This window comes from Pezoporus wallicus, unplaced genomic scaffold, assembly GCF_028554395.1.
Source record: "Pezoporus wallicus isolate ANWC-B61680 ecotype Strahan unplaced genomic scaffold, APGP_CSIRO_Pwel_v1 scaffold_6445, whole genome shotgun sequence".
Lineage (NCBI taxonomy): Eukaryota > Metazoa > Chordata > Aves > Psittaciformes > Psittacidae > Pezoporus > Pezoporus wallicus.
The window spans coordinates 3,862,058-3,884,457 of record NW_026641753.1 but is presented as its reverse complement, the minus strand read 5'-3'; the positions used below and the strand labels follow the sequence as shown (position 1 = coordinate 3,884,457).

The following is a 22,400-nucleotide window of genomic DNA, read 5'->3' as shown; positions in this document are numbered from 1 at the left end:
CATGATGCTGAACTACAAGATGTACTCCAGAAATACACCTGGTGTTCCAATTGCTAGCAGACGTATTGATGGGGCCAGAGTGGAGTTAGACCAAGTCAAAACATGACAATGCACATGTAGTGCTGATACTGGATCCTCAGCACCAATTGTCTTGATCCACCATGTCTCTTTTAATAATGCAGGCATAGCCTGCATGTAGTGTTTCTGAGGGGTCTTGTAATAGCAAGCAACTAGTTTTTGGAACATTTACAAAATGGTATTTTCTATTTTTTTATTCTTTTTAGCTGAATATGTGATTCTACTGAATTATATAGTTACCAAGGAATTGATTCTAAGGCAACCATGGATATGTGTCTTATATTTCTGTGTTGCTCATTAAAAAGTGCCTTGGAGAAATCACAGTACTTTTTGTCAGAGTGTCGTTATGGCTCTGGAGGAGAGGGCTTCATATGGAGTCCTATTAAAGCTGGATTGAGCCATAAGGAACACCTTATTTACAGGATATGATTTTGGTCAGGGTACTAGAACACACAAATTGTAGATCAGTGATTGTTTCTGTTACAATTTTTCTCTCTTGATTTTATAGTTTTTTTTTTGCAATTATTTCCTATAAACACGAATCTTGGATTCCTCCTTCAGTTACCGTCACAGGCGCACGGAGCAAGAAGAAGATGAAGAACTGTTGTCAGAGAGTCGAAAAACATCTAATGTGTGTATTCGATTTGAGGAGTCTCCTTCATGTAAGTGTTGTATTGACAACTTTCTGATTGCTTTGATGCAATTAAAATCTGAGCAGATTGTAATTAAAATTTCCACTTAGTATTTCTCTACTTAGAGGAATCTTGCATTTACAGATGTGAAAGGAGGAACACTAAGAGATTATCAGGTTAGAGGTTTGAACTGGATGATATCATTGTATGAAAATGGTGTCAATGGCATTCTGGCAGATGAAATGGTAAGCAGTAATCTTCTGGAATTTTTGTAGTAATTGCTTAGCAAAATTCATCATTAAAATGCCTATAGTATTCAAACTACATGCAGTAGTATGCATCATTCTACAACAGATTTTTCACAACTGGATTTGTAATGCAGTGAAAGAAATTGTATTGCAAACTTTAGCTGTGTAGTTTGCTTTCAACAACTTAAGTGGCAGAATTATGTAGTAAGAAGATTGTTTGAAACTATCTCTATGGTATTTCAGCATGTTTCTTTCCCCCCACTTCTTTGTCAATGCAGGGCCTTGGTAAGACTCTGCAAACAATAGCATTATTAGGCTATCTGAAGCATTACCGAAACATTCCTGGGCCTCACATGGTCCTGGTTCCAAAATCAACTTTGCATAATTGGATGAATGAATTCAAACGCTGGGTTCCATCGTTACGTGCTGTTTGCCTTATTGGAGATAAAGATGCCAGAGTAAGTGCTCTACATTTCAAAGATATTATTTGTCAAAACCCCACATTTGGCTATGTGGAATTCTGCCTGAGCTACTTAATTACAGTATTTTAGTCATCTTTAACTGTATTAGCCTTGAAAATAAAAAATGTTATGCTTGTAACTGAGGAGAAAATGCGGGGGAGTGAGTGAGCGGCTACATAGTTTTGAGTTACCATCTGAGCTTAAACCACGACAGTAGGGAAAATAATAGGCTGGGATCAAAGGAAGCTGTCTGACCTCTTTTTCTGTTGTCTTCCTCTTTGATTTTTGCACCTATTTTTTTTTTCTCTTCTATATTTCATTTTGACAGTGTTCATTCATTTTGTAAATCAGTGCATCGTATTGTGCAGCTTTATTGGGTAGCTCTTCAAGGCTGCAGACCTGAACAGTTCTGTTAGTCCTAATTGCTGGGGTGATCTGTGTACACTACTAAGTTCTTGGAGACCTGCATGTGTGGCTTTTTGATTAAGGTGATATCCTTTCATGTAAAAGGATCTATATGCTTAGGTATGTATCCCTTACAAAACAGAGATGGGACAGAGAAGGGAGGTCTTTTATAAAGAGTGGAGATGGGAGTATGCTGCATAAATTGGCTTTTTGTGGATCATATCTTTGGACTAGTGAGTTTAGTGGGTTTTTCCCCTATTTGTAACATGTACTGTATTTAAATTACAGAAAAATTATGCTGAAGAGTAAATACTTAATTTTGAATAGGAGAAAATAAGTGTTTTGTAACCCCAGCTGATGCTCTGTCTGTGCCTTAAAGTACAAAGAATTGAAGGCTTTTGTTACAGTAACTTTCAGTTACTGAAAGGATGTTTCAGAGTCATCTTCTGAGTGCTAGCTTAGTGAATTAGTAATATTGGTAGAAATTGGATTCACTGAATTACATATAAGTTGATGATATTTATAAATGTTTATTAATTCCATTGTTCTGCTTTAGGCTGCTTTTATCCGTGATGTTATGATGCCTGGTGAATGGGATGTTTGTGTTACATCATATGAAATGGTGATTAAAGAGAAATCTGTCTTCAAAAAATTTAACTGGAGGTACTTGGTAATTGATGAAGCCCACAGAATAAAGAATGAGAAGTCAAAAGTAAGTTCAGAATTATTTGCTATGTTGAAGATAATTTGACACAAAAGTTTCCACCTCATTTGAGCAGATTTTGTTAGGTGTGGAGTTTTCTCAAATGTAAGTGGTAAACTGTTGGGTGGTAAACGTGCATTTTGTAGGTAACTCACTGTCTTTAAATTTAGCTGATACTGTTTCAAGTCTCAGAAACTGACAAAGTTAATTGTGCTTAAGTGTACGTGATGATGATAAATATTTGTTGTATTTCTAGCTGTCAGAGATAGTACGTGAGTTCAAGACAACAAATCGATTGCTGCTTACAGGAACTCCTTTACAGAATAACCTCCACGAACTGTGGGCATTGCTCAATTTTCTTTTACCTGATGTCTTCAATTCTGCAGATGTAAGTTGAGGTTTGGAATTACTGTTTTGTTCTTTTTATTTTGATTCCCAGGCTGCTATCTGCAGAAGAGAAGAAAGACCAGCCTTGTAAGAGATGTAATGTGAAAGACCTGGATTCAATAGAAGCTCTGTGGCTTACCTAACTGTAGAGTACTTTTTTGCTCTACTTAGTTGAAACAGTGCGTTCTGTTAGTGCCGATGTCTCACACAAATAATAGCAAATTTAATACTTTGCATAATTCTTGAACTATTTAAAGTGGAACAAAATTTGTGAAGGCAATGCAGAATGAAGAATATGAAGCATCCAAATATGCATAAGCCTTTTTTTTTCATTTAGAATTCAAGTAATCTTTCTTCTCTGTTACCATTAATGTTTCTTGTACTGCTTGCTTCTCTTGGTTTTGCTTTGTCCATCTCTTTTATTTAAAGATTCTGTTTGTTTTTTTTTTTCCTTCTTGCCACATCATTACACAATTATTAACGAGAAGAACTTGGACACTGCAGTGATGAGCATGGAAAGCCATTGTAAATTAAGCAGGGTAGTAGTACTTTTGTCTGTGGAGTTACTCGGCTGCTTTGAAAGTTACAGCATGATGGGGAGCTGGCACAGAATTTCTTTCAGTTGTAGAAGTCATATGTCTGAAGATTGACACCACTCAGCTGGAGTGAGAGAGAGGCAATATGAGTCTGTTAAAACTACAGATGATAAACTGTTCATACAATTGTGCCGTTTCTCACTACAGGATTTTGACTCATGGTTCGACACTAAAAATTGTCTTGGTGATCAGAAACTTGTGGAAAGACTTCATGCTGTAAGTAATTAAAGCTGTAATCACATGTTGTCAATAGCATACTCAGTGTAAAAAGAACCCCCAACAGATTATTTCTCCCTTCATCTCCAAGTTGAGAAGATGAATATGAAGGTATTTAGTTACAGAAATGCCTGGCAGAATTTTCATGAATTAAATATTGGAATTCACTGTTACAGATGCTTTTTGTGACATTAGGTTTGTTACAAAACATATGTTTTGCAACATTTGTTTGAAGCAGACAAAATTTATATTTAAAATGTGAAAATGAATAATTTTGGCATCTTTTTGAAACCAGTTATTTACTGAGAACAAGATATTGATACACGTGTCGTGCTAGCCTGAAAAAAGCCATACCTTTACCTTCGTTTTACTGTGCATGAGATAAAAGATATTTTTCCTCATACAGTAACAAATCAAATCAGGTGGAAATACAACATACATGCCTTATCTTTGAACTATGAATTTTGTGTATACTGCTGATGAAAATGAAGCAGCTTATGTTAAAAGGTAGTAAGTAGATTTTATAAGCTCATGGGTTTGGCCCTTTCTTAGAATGAATATGGCACTCATTACGTAGTGTTACTTATGTGTGAGCTTAGCCTATTAGTGAATAGCTTTATTTTGCAGAATTCAGCAGAATTTTCCTGAAGGAGTCACCATGACAAGAGTTGCTGATAGTTCTGAATAAATATCAGATAACTGAATCTGTTCATTTTGTATTTGAGGCAATCACTTTTGTAAATTTATCTTTGGAAAACCTCTTAATTTATGTAGGTTTTGAAGCCATTTTTATTACGTCGCATAAAAGCTGAAGTAGAAAAGAGTTTGCCTCCAAAGAAGGAAGTAAAAATTTATCTTGGGCTCAGCAAAATGCAGAGGGAATGGTAAGTTCTTTACATCCTGCAAAGTAAGATTGTTTTCTGTGAAAGAACACTACAGCTCTTGACACTGACTTCTTGTTTTTTTTTCTCCTTTTAGTTGCATGTTAAGACAGTCAGATGGAGAAGTCTATTTATAGGTGTCTTTGGGGCTTCTTTTTAAAGATGCACGAGTTACGAAGAGCTCAGGAAGGGTAATGAAAGGGGTTGGGAGGAAGAAAGCAGAAACTTCTTTTCCTTCCTTAATTTAATTTGAAAGAACATGTGCCTACTAAGTTTTCCTCCATTGTTCCAAGTATGTATGCACCAGTAAAAGTCTGAGTTGAAATTAAAATAAAATCTTGAGGAGCCACAAACCCAGAAGAGATGTGAGAAAAGGAGCCAGGTCAATTTAGCAGCTTCAGTCAAATGATATATTTAATCTACTTTGTAGTCCTACAATGGAAGTGTAAGATAACATAGTAAATGACAAGCCATTGTCATTCACAGACAAATTGTCTTTCGTGTATATGGATTTATAAATCCTTATTATTGGCCAGACATTTTCACGAAGTTTCATAATAGTATAGTTCATTATTATAAGTGAAACTCCCACATCCAGAAATAAGTAACTGAGTTATTGCAGGGTTTTATTCATGTTTTAAATACCAAATACAAACTGAGAGTTGTTCAAAATTGCCTGTAAAACTTCAGGTATACAAGGATCCTGATGAAAGACATTGATATCCTGAATTCAGCTGGGAAAATGGATAAGATGCGTCTGCTGAATATTCTGATGCAGCTGCGGAAATGCTGTAACCATCCTTACCTATTTGATGGTGCTGAGCCGGGCCCTCCTTACACCACTGACACACATCTCATCACTAACAGTGGTAAAATGTTAGTTCTGGATAAACTGCTGGCAAAACTCAGAGAGCAAGGTGAGTACCATTTATGAACAGCAGTGATTTGAATGCTCGTTGTAAGTAAAACTACCTTTTAAACATAGACTTATTCTTGTTTGGACTCCAGGGCATATATTCATTACTGTCAGTGAGGTTCAAGGTGATAATCGTTTTTCTGTACATCTGAACAGATGGAAGGAAAGAGGTCTTACAGGAATGATGAGGAAGACTAAAAACATGGAGAAGCAGTAGGAAAGGAAGAGCAGAGCCTCGCTTTTGCTGTCTTCAAGAAAATTTCTGATGAGAGGATTAGCTTGTGTGCTTCAGTTGCCAGTTAATTATCTTACCATGGTTTTAAGTGTTACTGTTTCTTCAGCTGTGTTTTTCTTTTGTATTAATTATCAAATAACCTGAAGTTAAATCAATACCAGTAAAGTAACTCTGTGGAAGAAAGACGGATTTGAGTAAGTTAGATATAGTACAGAATATTTCACATACATTTTTACTCGCGCTCTATGGTAGGCTGTGTGTTAAGATCAATGTGAAAACATAAAACCAATCATAAAATCTTCTGTGGTGTTCTGTCAGGTTCCAGAGTTCTACTTTTCAGTCAGATGACTCGCTTACTGGATATTTTGGAAGACTATTGCATGTGGCGTGGTTACGAGTACTGCCGGCTGGATGGACAGACGCCACATGAAGAAAGAGAGGTGAGAAAGTTGTATATAAACAAGAAATGTCTTTGGTTTATGTGTTAGGTTATTAAGAAGTTATTTACATATGTGTAAGTAGCTACATGATTGTTCAAAGTAAAACAAAAATGCTACAGTTTCGGAAGGCTGATACGGGTATGTTTTTATTAACCAAAGTCCGCCGTAAAGTAGGCTTCATTCATTTCTCAGCTAAATGAAAAATGTAATTTTGTGGACTTGGAATGGACTTTTTTTCCACCTGTACAAACTTACAGTTTCTTACTTCTGTAGAAAACTGGTTTTGGTATGAAAATTCTATAAACTTCAGGAAATTTCATTGAAAAGCCACCAGCATATTGGAAGCTTGTTTGAAAACTGTGATGCTTCAATGATCTTTTATTTATTTATTTATCTTTGTTAGGAAGCAATAGACACATTTAATGCTCCCAACAGCAGTAAATTCATTTTCATGCTGAGTACCAGAGCTGGAGGCCTTGGAATTAATTTGGCAACTGCTGATGTGGTTATTCTCTATGATTCAGATTGGAATCCTCAAGTAGATCTGCAGGCCATGGTGAGTTAACTCCATAACATGCATTTATTTAAGGTTGTTCTATCTTGTGTGTCTGCAGAACTTGGATTTTTTGTTGTTCATTTTGTATTAACTACCAGGAAACTAAGGAACGGAATAAACAGTGCATGAACAGAATTGCGGAAGAAACTGTAGATTTTTCTCTATAAATGTCTTTATTTTATGATTGAGTAAGATTACTTTGTCGAAATGCTGTATCAATATTATTTAGCTGTAGAATTACTCTTAATTTTGCATTTCCAGGAGACAACAGTAAACAAAGAACAGAGGGCTGTTAATAATAGCAAAGAATTAAAAGCATGCAGCTTTTTATTCCTCCCTTTTGCTTTTGCAATCCACCTTGTTTCTGCGTGAGTGTAAAATCATTTGGTGATGATACCAGGGGGAAAAAAAACACAGCACATTGTCTTTGGGTTACACATACTAAATTCTGTTTCCAAGTGCTGAATATCAAAAAATCAAGTCTATGATTTTTCATGTGGAATAATATCACATGATCATTCTTGCATGATTGGGGGTCAGGGTATTTGTTTTATTGTTGTGGGGGTTTTTTGATTGCTTTAATGAGCTTGAACACATCAGGTATTTACTGTGAGTAAATTTTGATATGCACGTTGACTTCCTGGAGACTGATGAGTGTGATTTGTGAGCTTTAGTAGGATTTTCAGGAAGAAAAGAATATTATGCAGAGCAGTAAAAGATTTAATGACATGAGTCATAAAGACAGTCAGAAAATCCTCGTACCAACAAGCTTGAAGGCCAGTTTAACTTTTTTTTATTTAAGAGGACAAAATAATATTCATGTTTTCCAGAGAGAATAAACACAAGTTTTGTTACGAATAAATATAGCATGTTGGTTGTATGACTTCATTTGCTGTGTATTGTACATGAGCTCTATGAACTGTGTATTGATGCTTCACTGTAGTTAGCTTGGGACAACTACAGTATTGAAGCTGTGGCTGCATGGACTTTGCCCATGGAATTCATATGCTCAGGCTAGGGATGTAAAAGTTTCAGTACTTATGTCAAGTGGGAGAAGGAGTTTGAAAGCAGGGCAGATGTTTGTGTATATATACTGCTGTATTTCCACTTTCCCAGCTGCAGTCTAGACAGACATTCAGTCGTGTTCATTTACAATGAGATAGATGTGTTTATTGCTATTGAATTACCTAAACTTAAAAGGTGTAATAGCCAGATATAAGTAAATATTGCTATACTGGTTTTACATTTTCATATACTTTTGAATAAGCAAGGAACCAAGAAATCTATGCTAGTTTCAGTCTGTTGTTTCTGCAAGCTAACTGTCTATTGCTTGTGAGTTTTTGTTGCTGAACACTCATTGATTTATGTTTGTTAGGATCGTGCGCATCGTATTGGTCAAAAGAAACCAGTACGGGTGTTTCGACTAATCACTGATAATACTGTTGAAGAGAGGATTGTAGAAAGAGCTGAAATAAAACTGAGGCTGGACTCTATAGTTATACAACAAGGTATCAACTGCTATATATGTTTGTCTGCAACACAGTTGTTCAATCCCTGAAAGTATGGGTTAACTAACTGTACAAATGTACAGTATGAGAGAATGCAGGCCTTGTGTATAATAGCAGTACACTCAATCAACTAAAGAAACTATAATGTGTAAGTTATGCACTTGTTCAGCTGAAGATGTTGAAAAAAAAATGTTTGCCTAAATAACATGGGCATAGACTTACACGAAAACTCTAAATGAGGAAAGCAAACTACAGCTGAATAGATGATACTTGGGATATGCTAAAAAAGAAAAAAAAGATATTGTTTGACAGCTAAAAATAATTACATCTGAATTTATTGAATATAAAAGCTACTTTGTGTGTCTTTGTTTAGAAGCTCTTGGAAAAATAGTTTCACAAAAACTTAAGGTTTTCAAGCTGAGTTTTGAAGGTTGGTTGTATTTCCAAAAAGATGTGCTATTGTAAGGATGCTGATCAAAATATTGGTGTTTGTTGAAGAGATAAGAAGTGAATTTTTTGGGACAGAAACTAGAATTTTGGGAAGAATATGCAGAGATTTGGGTTGTAATCAGTGAAGTGACTGTAGCAGTTCTTAGTGGTTACTACAGAATACTTTGTCAGTTTTCAGCTTGAAATAAGGGTTTGATTTTAAAAGTTCAGCTAAGCTTGTAAGAATAAAATCTTAAACATAAAATTTGGATCATCTGAATATGAAACATCCTTTGTTACATCTTAATCTAAAGTTTCATTGGGTTTTCTCTTTGCTTTTTAATTTTATTTTTAGTTTTTATTTATTTTATTTATTTCCCCTCAAGTTCCTGATTTCTGGCTGTTTTCAGCTAAAGTGAAATTAATTTTTTTTGCCTGTATGGTTCTTATGATTTTCCTTTCTTGTTTTGCCAGTGAACTAAAAAAAAATTCTACTGCTTGCATGGTCCTGCTCGAACTCTTGTATTGTAACTTTCAATATGTTTCTTCTAATTTTAGGAAGGCTCATAGACCAGCAATCCAACAAACTGGCGAAAGATGAAATGCTGCAGATGATCCGGCATGGAGCCACGCATGTTTTTGCTTCCAAAGATAGTGAGCTGACAGAAGAAGATATAAACACTATTTTAGAAAGAGGTGAAAAGAAGGTTAGAGAACAGTTCCATATGGAATTTGAAGGGTGTCAAACATTAAATATATATGTGCACAAAATAGAAACGAAATCTGGTTATGTAAATATATTTTATGCCTGATTATTACTTTATTGTTCATAAATATTTTATGGCTTATGAAAATTTTGAAGAGTAGAATGAGTGAGTTATAATTATTTCAGACTGGGTGCACCGCATCTCAGGCGCTGTTTGTTTCATGGTCTTTAAAAAAGATGTTAATTTTATGCCAGCAATAAGTGACGTAATTCGTGTCTAAATGTACTCAAAACCTGTACGGAACTTTATTAGGGAATAGGTAGCTGTATGGAAAAACGAACTGCCATTTCAGTTCCAAAGAGTTGGGCATAAATTGAATTTAAATGTAAAAGTTAAGTGATGCAGTTGTAGGGCTACATTCCTGCATAATAAATTTAGTTTAATGGAAAGTCTTGGAGTCAGATTGTTCAAAATTGAAAAGTGTCATGGGTGTCTCTTGTTAAAAGAAAAATGTAAAGAAAAGTTTGAATTGGAAAAAGACACTAGGAATGTTTTAATAATGCTGCAAGCTGATTTTTTTCAGAAGAGCCTGGCTTGAGTGAGCCTGAAAGTATCTTCTTGTGCTTCTAGACAGCTGAAATGAATGAACGATTGCAGAAAATGGGAGAGAGCTCCTTACGAAATTTCACGATGGACACAGAAATGAGTTTATACAACTTCGAAGGTGAAGATTATAGAGAGAAACAAAAGGTAATTTTTTCCCAAAGTCTTTTAAGATGAGGTTAGAGTCAAGCATAAAGGCCACAGTAGAAATTTTATGGCTCTAAAGGTTAGAGCTACTGAAAAATTCTCTTGGCTCTGCAGAATCATCAATATTCTGAATTTTCGTTAAATTTAATACATGTTATAATCGGGTATAATTGCTGGCTTATTTTTGAGCTCTTATAGTATCCAAATTGAGCACAACGATTAGATTTGCTGTGCAAAAATCTGTTTCTGTTTTGCAGTGCCACATTGGTCATTATTTTTGTGACTTTAGGAAAGCATACAGTTACTTTACTTTTTTTATTCTATACTGCATGTAGCTAAGCATGATGGAATGGATAGAGCCTCCCAAACGAGAACGCAAAGCTAATTATGCAGTCGATGCATATTTCAGAGAAGCCCTACGAGTCAGCGAGCCCAAAGTCCCAAAGGTAAGAAGTTGGCAAGTATAGACAGCATTTTATATTGGTCTTCTGCTCTTCTTCTCTCCTGTGTTGCATCCCCAGCCTTCACCCTGTGCTGGTAATAAAATGCATGTATTTACAAAGGGATAGGTTGCCAATGCTGCTGAATTTTGGCAGTTTAATTGCACAGAAATCAAACATATATTGTTAATGTATTTTTGAAGGCTCCTCGACCTCCAAAACAACCAAATATTCAGGATTTCCAGTTTTTTCCACCACGGTTATTTGAACTTCTGGAAAAAGAAATTCTGTATTATCGTAAGACTATAGGATATAAGGTAATGCTTCTGGTTTGTTTTTTTCCCCCTCTTCAAATTAGTGAAATGTATTTGTATTCTTTATGGATTTACTGCAACCCTGACAGTAGCTAAATGAAGTCAGTGAGACAGCAGCTGAAAAATATGTATTATTCTGGTCTTATTTTTTGCAATGTGCTTCTCTTTGTGAAGGAAATAGCTTAAAACCCCCATTCTCCTGTTTCTTTTCTGCAGTGGAACAGTAAAAAATAATCTGCAATTCCTTCCTTCATTAAAAACTTCATATCTGTGTAGCTTTATGTTTTCTGGTGGGTTCCTGGCAAGGAAATAGGGTAGAAAAAAGTGACAGTTCTGATGCTTCATATACTTCTTCTCAAAACCAGAAGTGTGAGGTGAGGTCTAAGGGGGAAAAATGATTTTTGGCAAATACAAGATCGCTTTCCAGGATATGATTTTTTTTTTTTTTTTCTTTGTGTTAGAGCTTTTGTATATCTTGTGCAGAAAGGCAGGAAGTAGCTTAAAGTAATATTGGAGTTGACTTTATGTTGATATGAAGGTAAGTAAAGTGACAGCAATTTTCCTTGCGTTTTGCTGGGATAAAATGTTAGAAAGTGTGGAGAAGTCTGAATGTATTACTACTCTAAAAAGAAAATGAGACGACAGACTTACCTTATTTAACTCTTCCTACTGTGCCTTAGCTAAATTTCTTCTGCTTTCCTGCTGACATACTGGACAAGCACTGAACACAAGATTCTGTTTTGATGTTGCTTTTCATTACTTGTGCCAGTATTGGCTGAGTAAATCAAATGGATCCCCTACTTGCAGACATGTAACTTAGTTTGAAAAGCCTCATGTTTCTTGGCAGATTGCAGCAAGAAGTCACGTATAAAATGTGTTGGAGAACGTAAACTTGTCATATGAAGCAACAGATAGGAAATTGGTGTTGCCAAAGAGTAGAATTAATATTAGCAAAATAAATTTTTAAGGAAAAGCAGAAGCTGTCTTAGGAATCTAGTTTGAAGCAAGAAGAACTTTATGTGGATGGCAGAGTAGAATTAAGATAATAAGAATTAAAGGAAGTGTAATTAGCTTAGGGAAAGAAATTATTCAATTAATACTTCAACAAATAAGGCTGAGGGAATTGGTAATGTTGAGAGCATGCCTGTAAAGAGAGAGGTGTTTCAGTCCTGTTAATGAAATCTGTCCAACTAGATAGGTCAAACCTGAATACTTGCTATCTTAAAAACTTAGTATGACTGTTCAATGGTGGTGGAAGGGATAAATGTGATTAAGTTTTTTCTGCTTTGAAACAGAAGTATAGCTTTCCATCCGAAGAGAGTTTATTAAAACTGAAGACTGCCATAAGCAACATCAGAAGGTATCAAATAGGTAAAAGCCAAGCTTTATGTGTCAGGGTTAACTTGAACCACGCAAGCCAAGAAAGTTCTTAGCCAGATATTAAAACCAGCTTGTAACTTCCTTTGCCTTTTGCTGCAGAAATACCTAAGGTCTACAAAATCTTAACTGGTTACTGCTTTCTGACTTGTTTGCTGCTATGTGCCATGGAATTGCAGTACATGGTTTAAAGGTCACAAATACTAAATTGGTGCCAGTGTGGAGAGGGACAGATAAAATGTTGGTAGGCCTTGTCTACATGGTGTCTCTCTGCTCCGTCCTTTGGCAGTGTGTGTAGCTTTATAGTAAACCTGTCAGAACTTAGTATTTCACTGTAGTCATAAATTATAAGGTGTTGGATGTAAGAGAGCAGATCCTTAGTTAATGAAAAGTCATACTGAAATCAGCGAGCTGTGATGGCTGACACTAGGTGAGGCTCTGCTGCTCACAATTTCCCTAAGTTATGATGCGTAGAAGTGGGGGATACAGGGTGTAACAAAATTATAACATATGTTTGACAAAATCTAGTCCTACTTTTGGCAGGAGGGGTTAAAGCAACTAGGTCTGAATCTAGGTAAAACAATTTGGTAACCTGTACAGATCAGTGCTTAATATTTAATAGTATTTAATATCGTTTACATGTATTATACAGTGTTTCTCACTGAAGTTTCTTAAAGAAAAATAAATAAGACCCTTCTGTTACTTATAGGTGAGTAAGATGAAACTTGTGAGACAAGAAGGAGCAAGCATAAATAAATGACAGTATTTGATACTCTTGGAGGATATTTTCAATTTTGAACAGTTTTGTAACTAAATACTTTTATGGTGGTTTGGTTTCTTCAGGGTAGCCAAAGTGTGGGGTGCTGGTTTTGTTTTGTTCCATTTTATTCTGTAACAACAAATGCTTAGTGGGTATGGATGGTATCAGATCTAATGTGCTTATAAATTGTAAACCAAGGTTGACATAAAAGTGCATGGTCTCTTTAATACTGTTACGGCATTATTGCTTATTGATCCCCTGGTTTTAGGTCCCCAGGAATCCTGACCTCCCAAATGCAGCTCAGGTACAAAAGGAGGAACAAAAGAAAATAGATGAGTCTATGCCTCTGAATACTGAGGAAACTGAAGAGAAAGAAAAGCTTCTTACACAGGTAAAATAAAAACAGCTGAAGTATTCCATCTTATGTTTTTAATACTATGGAGTATAAATATTAATAATGATAAATATGCACAGGAAAGCTACACTGATGCTACGGAAGGAAGAAATGTAATGATTTTGCTTGGTTTTGCTTTGAGGGACCTTTCCTGTCGTTGAACAAGTTTCTTATTCACATACTATTTCCTTGAACGTCTGCAAGATTTCTGAGGCAAGGACTTGTATAGCGGATCCACTTACTGGGTTTCTCCTATGCATATCTACCTTGCATGTTTTCTATCAAAAAGGGTTTTAATCAGAGAGGTCAAGCCTCTCTGTACTTTAAAGCATGTACTTTATTTACACAGATGCATAAGACACGTCATATCCATTAATTCTGTACTAGTTGGGATGTTAGACATGTTCCTTTTATACTAGTTTCTTGGCTTTTTGAACTGTTATCCTGATGAGTAAGCTTATTAAAAGCTAAACGTTAAGGAGAAGGCTGTGTCTCGAAGTAACAGGGTTTTCTGATTTGGCATATTTCCTGTAAAAGGACTGGGGGTAGTGTACCTGGTGAGGAAATCTGCAAGGTCACTATTTGACTATTAATTTCACCTGTTTATAGGGGAGGAAGTATTTCAGCTGGTGCTGATATGCATGTCAGTACTGCTGGTAATGATTAAAAAGAAGTTTGTGTGTATGTTGACTTCTTGTAAAGATGCTGATTGTGGATTGAGCTTATTCATAGAATCATAGAGTAGTTAGGGTTGGAAAGAACCTTAAGATCATCTAGTTCCAACCCCCCTGCCATGGGCAGGGACACCTTACGCTAAATCATATCACCCAAGGCCTTATCCAGCCTGGTCTTGAACACTGGCAGGGATGGAGCATTCACAACCTCCCTGGGCAACCCATTCCAATGCCTCACCACCCTAACAGGAAAGAATTTCCTCCTTATATCCAACCTAAACTTCCCCTGTTTAAATTTTAACCCGTTACCCCTTGTCCTGTCACTGCAGTCCCCAATGAAGAGTCCGTCTCCACCCTATTCAGGTGGAGAACTGACAGTTCCTTGTAGGTGTATTTCGTGATGAAAGAAACTCAGTGCACTACAAATCACTGTTCAGGCATGTGATTTTCTTGTTTGTTTGCTTGTTCTTCATGTTATCTCCTTTCCCTGTCTTTAAATAGTAATGTCTCATTCTTGGATGATGCTTTTGTGCCCTGCATCTCACTTAACTGTTGTTCAGTTTTGGATTCATTTCTTCAGTACGTAACAAATCTTCTGTTTGACAGTGCTATAGAGTTTCCATCTGAATGCAGCTTTTTGGACTAGAGATCATTTCTTGACATGCTTATGCTTTCATCCAACTGTTTGTCTGGTTCAAGGTTTGTAAATGTCCAAAGTAGGAGCTCTTGCTTTAGATACTTGCACTACTCTAAGAGCTTCTAATGACACTTGCATTGCTGCACCCTATACACAAAAGACATTTGTTGCTTATATCTGTTGAAGGGTGACTTAAAATTATAGTAACCTGTCACTGAGCTCGTTTCTTTGGTGAATAATACCACATAAAAAGTTTAAAAAGAAAGAAGACTAAAGAGTTCTTACTAATGCATGTGGAGTCATGCACAGAAATAACTTTTTAGACTATTAAGGATTCAGTAATAAACCCTGGATAGTACAAGTTTATGGAAATCCTGAAAGACCATTAACCACCGTAATTATGTGCCATTGTAGAAGCATTGCCAATTGTGGCAAATGGTACATGCATAAGACAAAAAGTTTGCAAAATGTTTCCCTTCTACCTGGTAATATCTTGATCTCCTGCTGCTCACAGGGTTTTACAAACTGGAATAAGAGAGACTTTAACCAGTTTATTAAGGCTAATGAGAAATATGGCCGTGATGATATAGACAATATTGCCCGTGAGGTGGAGGGAAAGTCACCTGAGGAGGTCATTGAGTATTCAGGTTTGTGATATTTTGAAATGGTTCTTACTAACGTGGCATCACCATCATTTTGCTGCATGTTCTTTTAAAATTACAAGATGTAGAATTTGGATGTGTATAAGAATAACAGTTTAAAGTGCTGATGGTTCTTTTCAGCAGAAATTCTGTTAGGTTGAATTTGCAGCATATAAATACATCTTCAGCTGCCTTTATCCCTCCTTAGTTAAAATTTAGAACTTGGCATAGTTAATTAACATTGACAGCATAGTCTTGTAGAATCATGAAGTTGCCTTATAGTGGCAACATGCTTCTTTATGCTGTGAGTATATACGCTATTTTAGCTAGTACCAAACAAACTGCGTCTTTGTTTTTTGTATTTACACAAAAAAAAAATTACATTTTACAAATTATCTTTTGCATTTTTAGCTGTTTTCTGGGAACGTTGTAATGAACTACAGGACATTGAGAGGATTATGGCTCAAATTGAACGAGGAGAGGCAAGAATTCAGCGGAGGATCAGTATCAAGAAAGCTCTCGATGCCAAAGTAATCATTGCAGGTTTTTGTTTTGCAGCTGACTCCTTCCAAAGTCCTTCAGAAAATGAATAGTTGGGGATGGGAGTTCTAGCATTTTATATAGCATATGCCACGTACCAATAATCTGCACTAATATGTAACAAGTCCTTGATGTAATATCGTGTATTTAATAGTCCTCGTTTTTGTTTTGCGTTCAGATTGCAAGGTATAAAGCACCTTTTCATCAGTTGCGTATTCAGTATGGAACAAACAAAGGGAAAAACTACACAGAAGAGGAAGACAGATTTTTAATATGCATGTTGCACAAGATGGGCTTTGACAAAGAAAACGTGTACGAAGAACTAAGGCAGTGTGTGCGCAATGCTCCTCAGTTCAGATTTGACTGGTTTATCAAATCTAGAACTGCCATGGTAGGTATCAGTTACATGGATTATGCCAATATATCATGTAGTTGGTTCCATTTTTTAAAATGCCATCACATAAAATCTGGATTTGTACCAGAATATTGATGTCTAAGAAACAAGTGCTGGAAGAATAACTTCATTTTTTATTCTCATTTCTAGTTTTTAATGAAATAAACTTTTCCCTTAGTACAGCAAACAATACAGCTGAAACAAACAGCTCAGGAAACCTGCCAGGATGAGGTCCCATGTTACCCAAAGGGATTGATGCAGAGGTAGACTATCCTTACCAATGTCCTTGTTACATTTATTGTAAAACTAAATTTTTTGTCAAACAGTGTCTCATAAAATGACTGCTTTTCAGAATTATTTGACAATATTAAAGACTGAAAACATCTGAATTCTATACTGTTTTTCTAATATTGGTGGTTAATTTCTAAAAGCATGAGGAAATTACTGATTCATATAAGAATCATTGAAGCAATTTGTAGTAGTGAATAAAGATTATCACATGTAAGTGCTTGAACATTTTTCATGCTTTCCTGAAGACTTTGTTAATACTTAGAGAATATAATACAAGTTTAATTTTTTTTTTCTGTCTGCTTTAATACAAAACCACATTGCTCTTGGCTGATACAAATGAGTTGAGCACACTGTCCCTTATACAGCTGTTAAAGTTTCTCCCCGTTGTCTTCTAAGCAAATTAAATGCAGTGCTGCAATCACTTAACTTAAACGCCACTTCGTACACAAATCTGGATTTTCTAGTAGTTCAGTGTAACAGTTGTAGAACCTTTGTGCCTTATTGTTTACTGCTTTCATTTCCTGGCCTCAGGATTTGTTTATAAAATGTACTTTCAGAGTTCTGGGTATGGTACCAAGAAGAAATAAAACATGAAGTATTTAAAATGTGTATTTTAACAGGTGGGAATATTTTCTTTTCCCAGTGCTACTTGTAATTACATTACATTACAATTTCTGCTTGATATTTCAGCAGTTAAAGTGCTTCTGGATAGTACAGCAGTGAGCCCTCAATTAGAATTACAGGCTTTACGTGCTAAAATGTCTGTTTGGAGAAATATTGTATTTTTAAATTATGTCCTTGAAGAGAGAAACCTCTAATATTTAGTCTGTTAGAAAGTTTCTTTTAAATTGTCTGTGGAGGAATCCATTTAAGTAAACTATAGAAATGGGTACTAGAAATCAAAATGTAGCTCTACATTTAATAGTAGTTGATGTATAGTTAGGTTGAGTAGAGTTAAATATTCCATTGAAATCTTGTAGATCCTTATATTCTATATAACTTTCTTCTTTAAAGGAGGTGGGAATTACTGCTAAAGTGCAGGAATATGTTCTGTGGTGTCTAATTTTGAAATTGAGGCACTGGGGATATAGTGAAACTTCTGGCCTGTGTTTTCTCTTAAAATTCTATTAATTAATATTTCATTTCTTCTGCTGTTACACAGTTGAATGTTATGAAAATATCAAGCTAAAGTAATTTATAATTTTCTATGTGCATTTAATTTTAAGTGTCCTGTATTGTCATGATACATGTGGTTTCATAATTTGTAACTGCCAAACTCTGATGCATTTTATGTATTCAAATATCCTGACATTTGTGGAAGTATTAATTTCTGTGGGTCCATTTTTGTACCAGTTTGGTATTTTTATGCAGAAATGTGCTGGAAAGTCACTTGGTATCAAGGATAATGAACCAAGTATAAATACAGATCTTTGTAAAGGAATAAATAGTAAATTCAGTGAAAGTGGGTAAAAATTCTTAGAATACTGAAATTCACATTTTCAGTCAAACTGGTATAAAACAAGGGAGAAATGGCAGAATAATTCTGAAAAGACGTTACCAGGCTCTCTGGGAAAACTTTGTTCTACTAACCACTAGATGTCTCTTCAGTTCCATATAACTAGTTAATTTATCTTCCATCTTGTTTCTGTTTCTTCTCCTTCTGAATATTTCTCTTTGGAAAACAAGAATTCTGCTTCATTTATTTATTCCAAAGCCAGATAGTTTACCCAAAATGTAAGTTTTCAAAGAGATTGAGAGTGCCCAAAATGGTCATATTTTTAATTTTTTAACCAGGCCTAGAGGTTTGCTTTTTTAGGTTTAGTCATTATGTTCTTTTATTTCTGGCCTTGCAGGAAGAATGCGAAATATTCTGGCAGTAGTGAATCATGTATCTGTTTTCTGAAGTCATAAATTATGCACATTCTCATTTTGCTTTCTGCAAACTCTACCCAGTGTAAGACAAATGACTCCTGTGTAAATACAGGGATATACGGGCCTGTTGACAGAGCTTAGGACTACTTTCACTCCCAGGTCAGCATCTCTGCCTTCAGTCATGCAGAAGTTGATGGTTCAGTGCTCCCATCTTATTTATTGCAATACTAGTCTTTATAGCTATGAAGGGTGAGCAAATTACATTTTATCTCTTTCCATCCTAAAGAGAAAAGTAGCAGGCCCCACTAAATAAAATCTCATCTCTAAAGGTGCCAAGCATTTTAAACTCTTAAGTCTATTTTTATAGAAATAAAATGGAATGGATCAGTCCATATTGAAATTTCAGTAGCTTGGTGCGGGGTTTATCATGCAGATTCTTTCTGATGGTAAGTGTAGAAGAAACCTGTGTGCATGTCACATCTTACTGTCAACTGCTTCTGTGATTCTCCAGAGAAAAATTGTTTTTGAGCCCATCCTCTGTCCACGGCAGATGTTCTGGAGTACTCCATCTGGATTGTCTAACCATGAACCTGTACACTTTAATAAATGTATGTATTTATGCAAGTATTTTTCCGCAGGAAGGAGGATGATTTTTCTTAATGCCTTAGGCAAATGAATCAAGGTTATTTCTTAGTCCTTTCTGATTAATTGCTTGTCTGAATTTAACACAAACCAGTTTCTCATATGGTAGAAAGGTTATAGCTGATTGTTATTATGGAACAGCTTATCATCAGTCTTCACCTACAGTTCCTAAGTCTTTGAGTTCGGTGTATGCAAATTTAAGTGAAGTGCTTTTGACATACAGACAATCCTCTCTCTACTACTTCTGCTTACCATCTCTTCAACTATAGAGTGTAGGGGTTGGGGTTAGAGGTTCTCATTTGTTTGGGGATTCAATGTGTGTTGGGATGACTTGCACTGAAAAGTATTCTCAGACTTGTTGCCTTTTTATCTTAAAAGCTGTTGTGTGGGTGGAATTTGAGGGTTTGGCATTCTTGTTGTTGGCTGAAGTATTTTAGCTCCAGCAGGACTGTCACCTTCCAGGGCACAAGCATAGCACGCTAATTGTTATGATTGAACCTGTATGGCGGGGGAGCATGGGGTTACTTTTGCGTGTGTGTGGTAGGAATGACTCCTTATAATACTCTCTTTGCAAAATGGTGCATATCAGACTGCAAGGTTTCCAGTAGAGAGTTGTAAAGAAAAATGCCCTGAAGAAATTTGGTTTTCATGGTAGGAAATACTTATGCAGTGGCAGGATTCTCTCTGTCCATTCTGAATTGCAGAGAGTTTATCCAAGGCCATGGAGCACCCTTCGCAGAGGAATCTGTGGAAACCACAGAACTACAGGAATGTGGTTATTAAGCTTGAGGGTATTAATGTCTCAAAGATGAGTCATATGCGTGACTGTTTCATAACGTTCAGGATCAAGAAAGTCTGCAGGCTGCATCATTATCCATCATGTTACATGATGGTTGGAGCAATATACAGGTTACAGATGCTGAGGAAATGGGAGCTAAGTCCTGATCAGGAAAGGTCACCTGTTCACTTCATTGCAAATGGACCAGTTGCAGGTTAAGATTTATGCTGTTAGATAATTCTAGGATAGCTTGTTGCTCAGAAATTGCTCCATTGAATTTAATAGAGATAAGGCATATTTTTCTACCTTTTTTTGTGTGAGAAGAAAGCTTCCTGCTTTGAGTTGCAAAGAAACCCCATGGAATTACTGTTCTCAATGTACATAGAAAGTACTGAAATATTTTTTAATGTATAAATGACCCTTTGACATTTAAACAGTTTCAGGTGGCTTGGGAATCTTGGAAGTGCTAAGAGCATTTAGGGCCTTCTACCTTTTGGGTGCTATTTGACTTAAAAGTACGACAGTGAAGTCATAATTGAAGACTGTCCGTGTTTTTAGAGCTCTACAGTGTCTTATCACAAGAAGCGAGTCTGTGCTGCAGAAAAGTATTCCTTAAGATGGATTCCTTTTTTTAGGAAAAATTCCCTTTTGTTTCTGCTTTAAAGACGTACTTGGAGACCTCTTTTACTAAAATCTGGCATAGCGTGCTGGCAGGCTACAGTTTGCTTTGTCTAAACAAGATGAAAGATCTTAGGGTGTCAGTTTGGAAGATACAGGCAATCCTGAAAACTTCTTGTCAGGAATTTGGATATTGTAGTAAATATCTCTCCCTGTTTATAAAGAAGGTTGCACTAAGGTAAAGACAGATGAACAATAACTAAGCTAATCTTACTAGTACATGAATGTTGAAAGTGTTTGGGAAACACAAATATGATGGAATTGAAGAATTTTGAAGATATTTATGTAAATGAGATAATCTGCGTAATTTATTTAGAGAATTTGATGTCTGTTTCCTTAGGAGTTTCAGAGACGCTGCAATACTCTCATATCATTAATAGAAAAAGAAAACATGGAAATTGAGGAGAAAGAAAGAGCTGAAAAGAAGAAGAGAGGAGCAAAAGTTACAGCAGTATGTTTAACAGCACTTACTTTACTTCTAGTGGAGTGAAGTTCAATTATTTTGTTAGAAAAGGAAAAAGATAATTGGCACTGACTGGTTCAGTATAAACGACTAAACTGAAATATTTGTCTGTTCACAACTGTCCTAGTTTTTAATGTAGGTAATTCTCAATTCATAGTATTTTGGGGCTTTTGCCCCCTCCCCCCCCCCCCCAGTCATTTAATTAGCAGAGGAATACTCTTCAAGAAGACATAGCACTGGCCTCTTTCTACCTGCATATTACATCATATGTTCCCTTTAATTTAATCTGATCATTATTCCTCCCCCATATAGTAGTTCCTGGAAGAAGAAATAAGTGGTTTTATTTTAAAGAGTTGTAATCTTTAGAACAGAATTGTGTATAAGTCAAGGTCCTGATCTTGTAATCCAGTTCATGGTATGTGTGGTACCTGTACCATTGAGACCGTGTAGTGATTTCATAAAGATAGAAGGGGAAGTGGAATTAAGTGTCTAAAGCTGAGATTTTTGTTTCCCCTTCCATTACATCCTACCAAGCTGAGCTGAAATAGGTAGTACATTGGAGGGAGTCACTCATCTTCCTTTTGAATAGTGAAGTATGTCAAATTATTTGTCTTTTTTATAATGCCACCATTTAATTGAATTTATAAATTTTCCCTTCCCCATTTTCTAGTCACAGAAGAGAAAAGCAGACTTGGCTACTGAAAACTCTGGAAAAAAAGATGCCAAGAAAGTGAAGTCATGAACCTGAAAATTGAATGCTAAACATAAAACTGCCACGTTCTTCTCTCCATCTACGAGTATTAATTGCCAAGTTCTTTGTAATCATGGTACTCCCCCAAATCCCACAGTTTACTTTTGCAAAATTTGTATCCTTTACAATGTCTTTCTTTACCTAAAATGTGTAGCTTTATATCTTATGCATTCCAGTATTTTTGTGTACTGTATTTTGTGAGTTTCATGTCTTCGGCAAAATTCACTCAGTCCTTGTTTTTCTGAAGCTTGTGCTGAGGTTTTAGCTTTTATATGTTTTATATGCTGCTGCTTTGAAAGAAAACCTAGATTCTATAGCTGTATTATTGTTGTTTCATATTTTAAATTTATATGGCTGTTGGAAAATAAACTGACTTATTTGAAGAGAAATATACTTCACCTTTGTTCTCCCTCCCCTCTCTTCCTGTTTTGCATTGCGACATTTAGAATGAATGTTAAGGTTTGTATAATTGTGCCTTCATCACTGATCAGATTATTTTCAGAGGAGTACTTGGGATCAGGAGCATGACAGAACAAAAAAATCTAATTAGACTGACATCCTTGTTTGCTGTCAGCATTAAATTGACATTTTTCTCTGAAGTGTTCA

At 35.8% G+C, this 22,400-nt stretch overlaps 1 protein-coding gene across 3 annotated transcripts in view; it reads left to right on the top strand.

Moving 5' to 3' along the window:
* The window catches only part of SMARCA1 (SWI/SNF related, matrix associated, actin dependent regulator of chromatin, subfamily a, member 1), a 29,445-nt gene extending 7,258 nt beyond the window's left edge, over positions 1-22,187 (top strand). The window contains exons 4-24 of one of the 3 annotated variants that reach the window (XM_057425089.1): positions 640-740; positions 855-955; positions 1,237-1,416; positions 2,381-2,536; positions 2,784-2,915; positions 3,658-3,726; positions 4,501-4,610; positions 5,298-5,524; positions 6,077-6,198; positions 6,602-6,754; positions 8,130-8,262; positions 9,250-9,398; positions 10,029-10,148; positions 10,484-10,594; positions 10,792-10,905; positions 13,308-13,430; positions 15,259-15,391; positions 15,797-15,915; positions 16,104-16,316; positions 20,921-21,031; positions 21,714-22,187. In XM_057425089.1, coding sequence (XP_057281072.1) covers positions 640-740; positions 855-955; positions 1,237-1,416; positions 2,381-2,536; positions 2,784-2,915; positions 3,658-3,726; positions 4,501-4,610; positions 5,298-5,524; positions 6,077-6,198; positions 6,602-6,754; positions 8,130-8,262; positions 9,250-9,398; positions 10,029-10,148; positions 10,484-10,594; positions 10,792-10,905; positions 13,308-13,430; positions 15,259-15,391; positions 15,797-15,915; positions 16,104-16,316; positions 20,921-21,031; positions 21,714-21,785 — 2,749 coding nt within the window. In that variant the 3' untranslated portion in view covers positions 21,786-22,187. Of the gene's footprint in view, positions 1-639; positions 741-854; positions 956-1,236; positions 1,417-2,380; positions 2,537-2,783; positions 2,916-3,657; positions 3,727-4,500; positions 4,611-5,297; positions 5,525-6,076; positions 6,199-6,601; positions 6,755-8,129; positions 8,263-9,249; positions 9,399-10,028; positions 10,149-10,483; positions 10,595-10,791; positions 10,906-13,307; positions 13,431-15,258; positions 15,392-15,796; positions 15,916-16,103; positions 16,317-20,920; positions 21,032-21,713 lie in introns of those variants that run through there. The other 2 variants (XM_057425091.1, XM_057425092.1) reach the window with 2 other exon arrangements.
* The last annotated feature ends 213 nt before the right edge of the window (positions 22,188-22,400 follow it).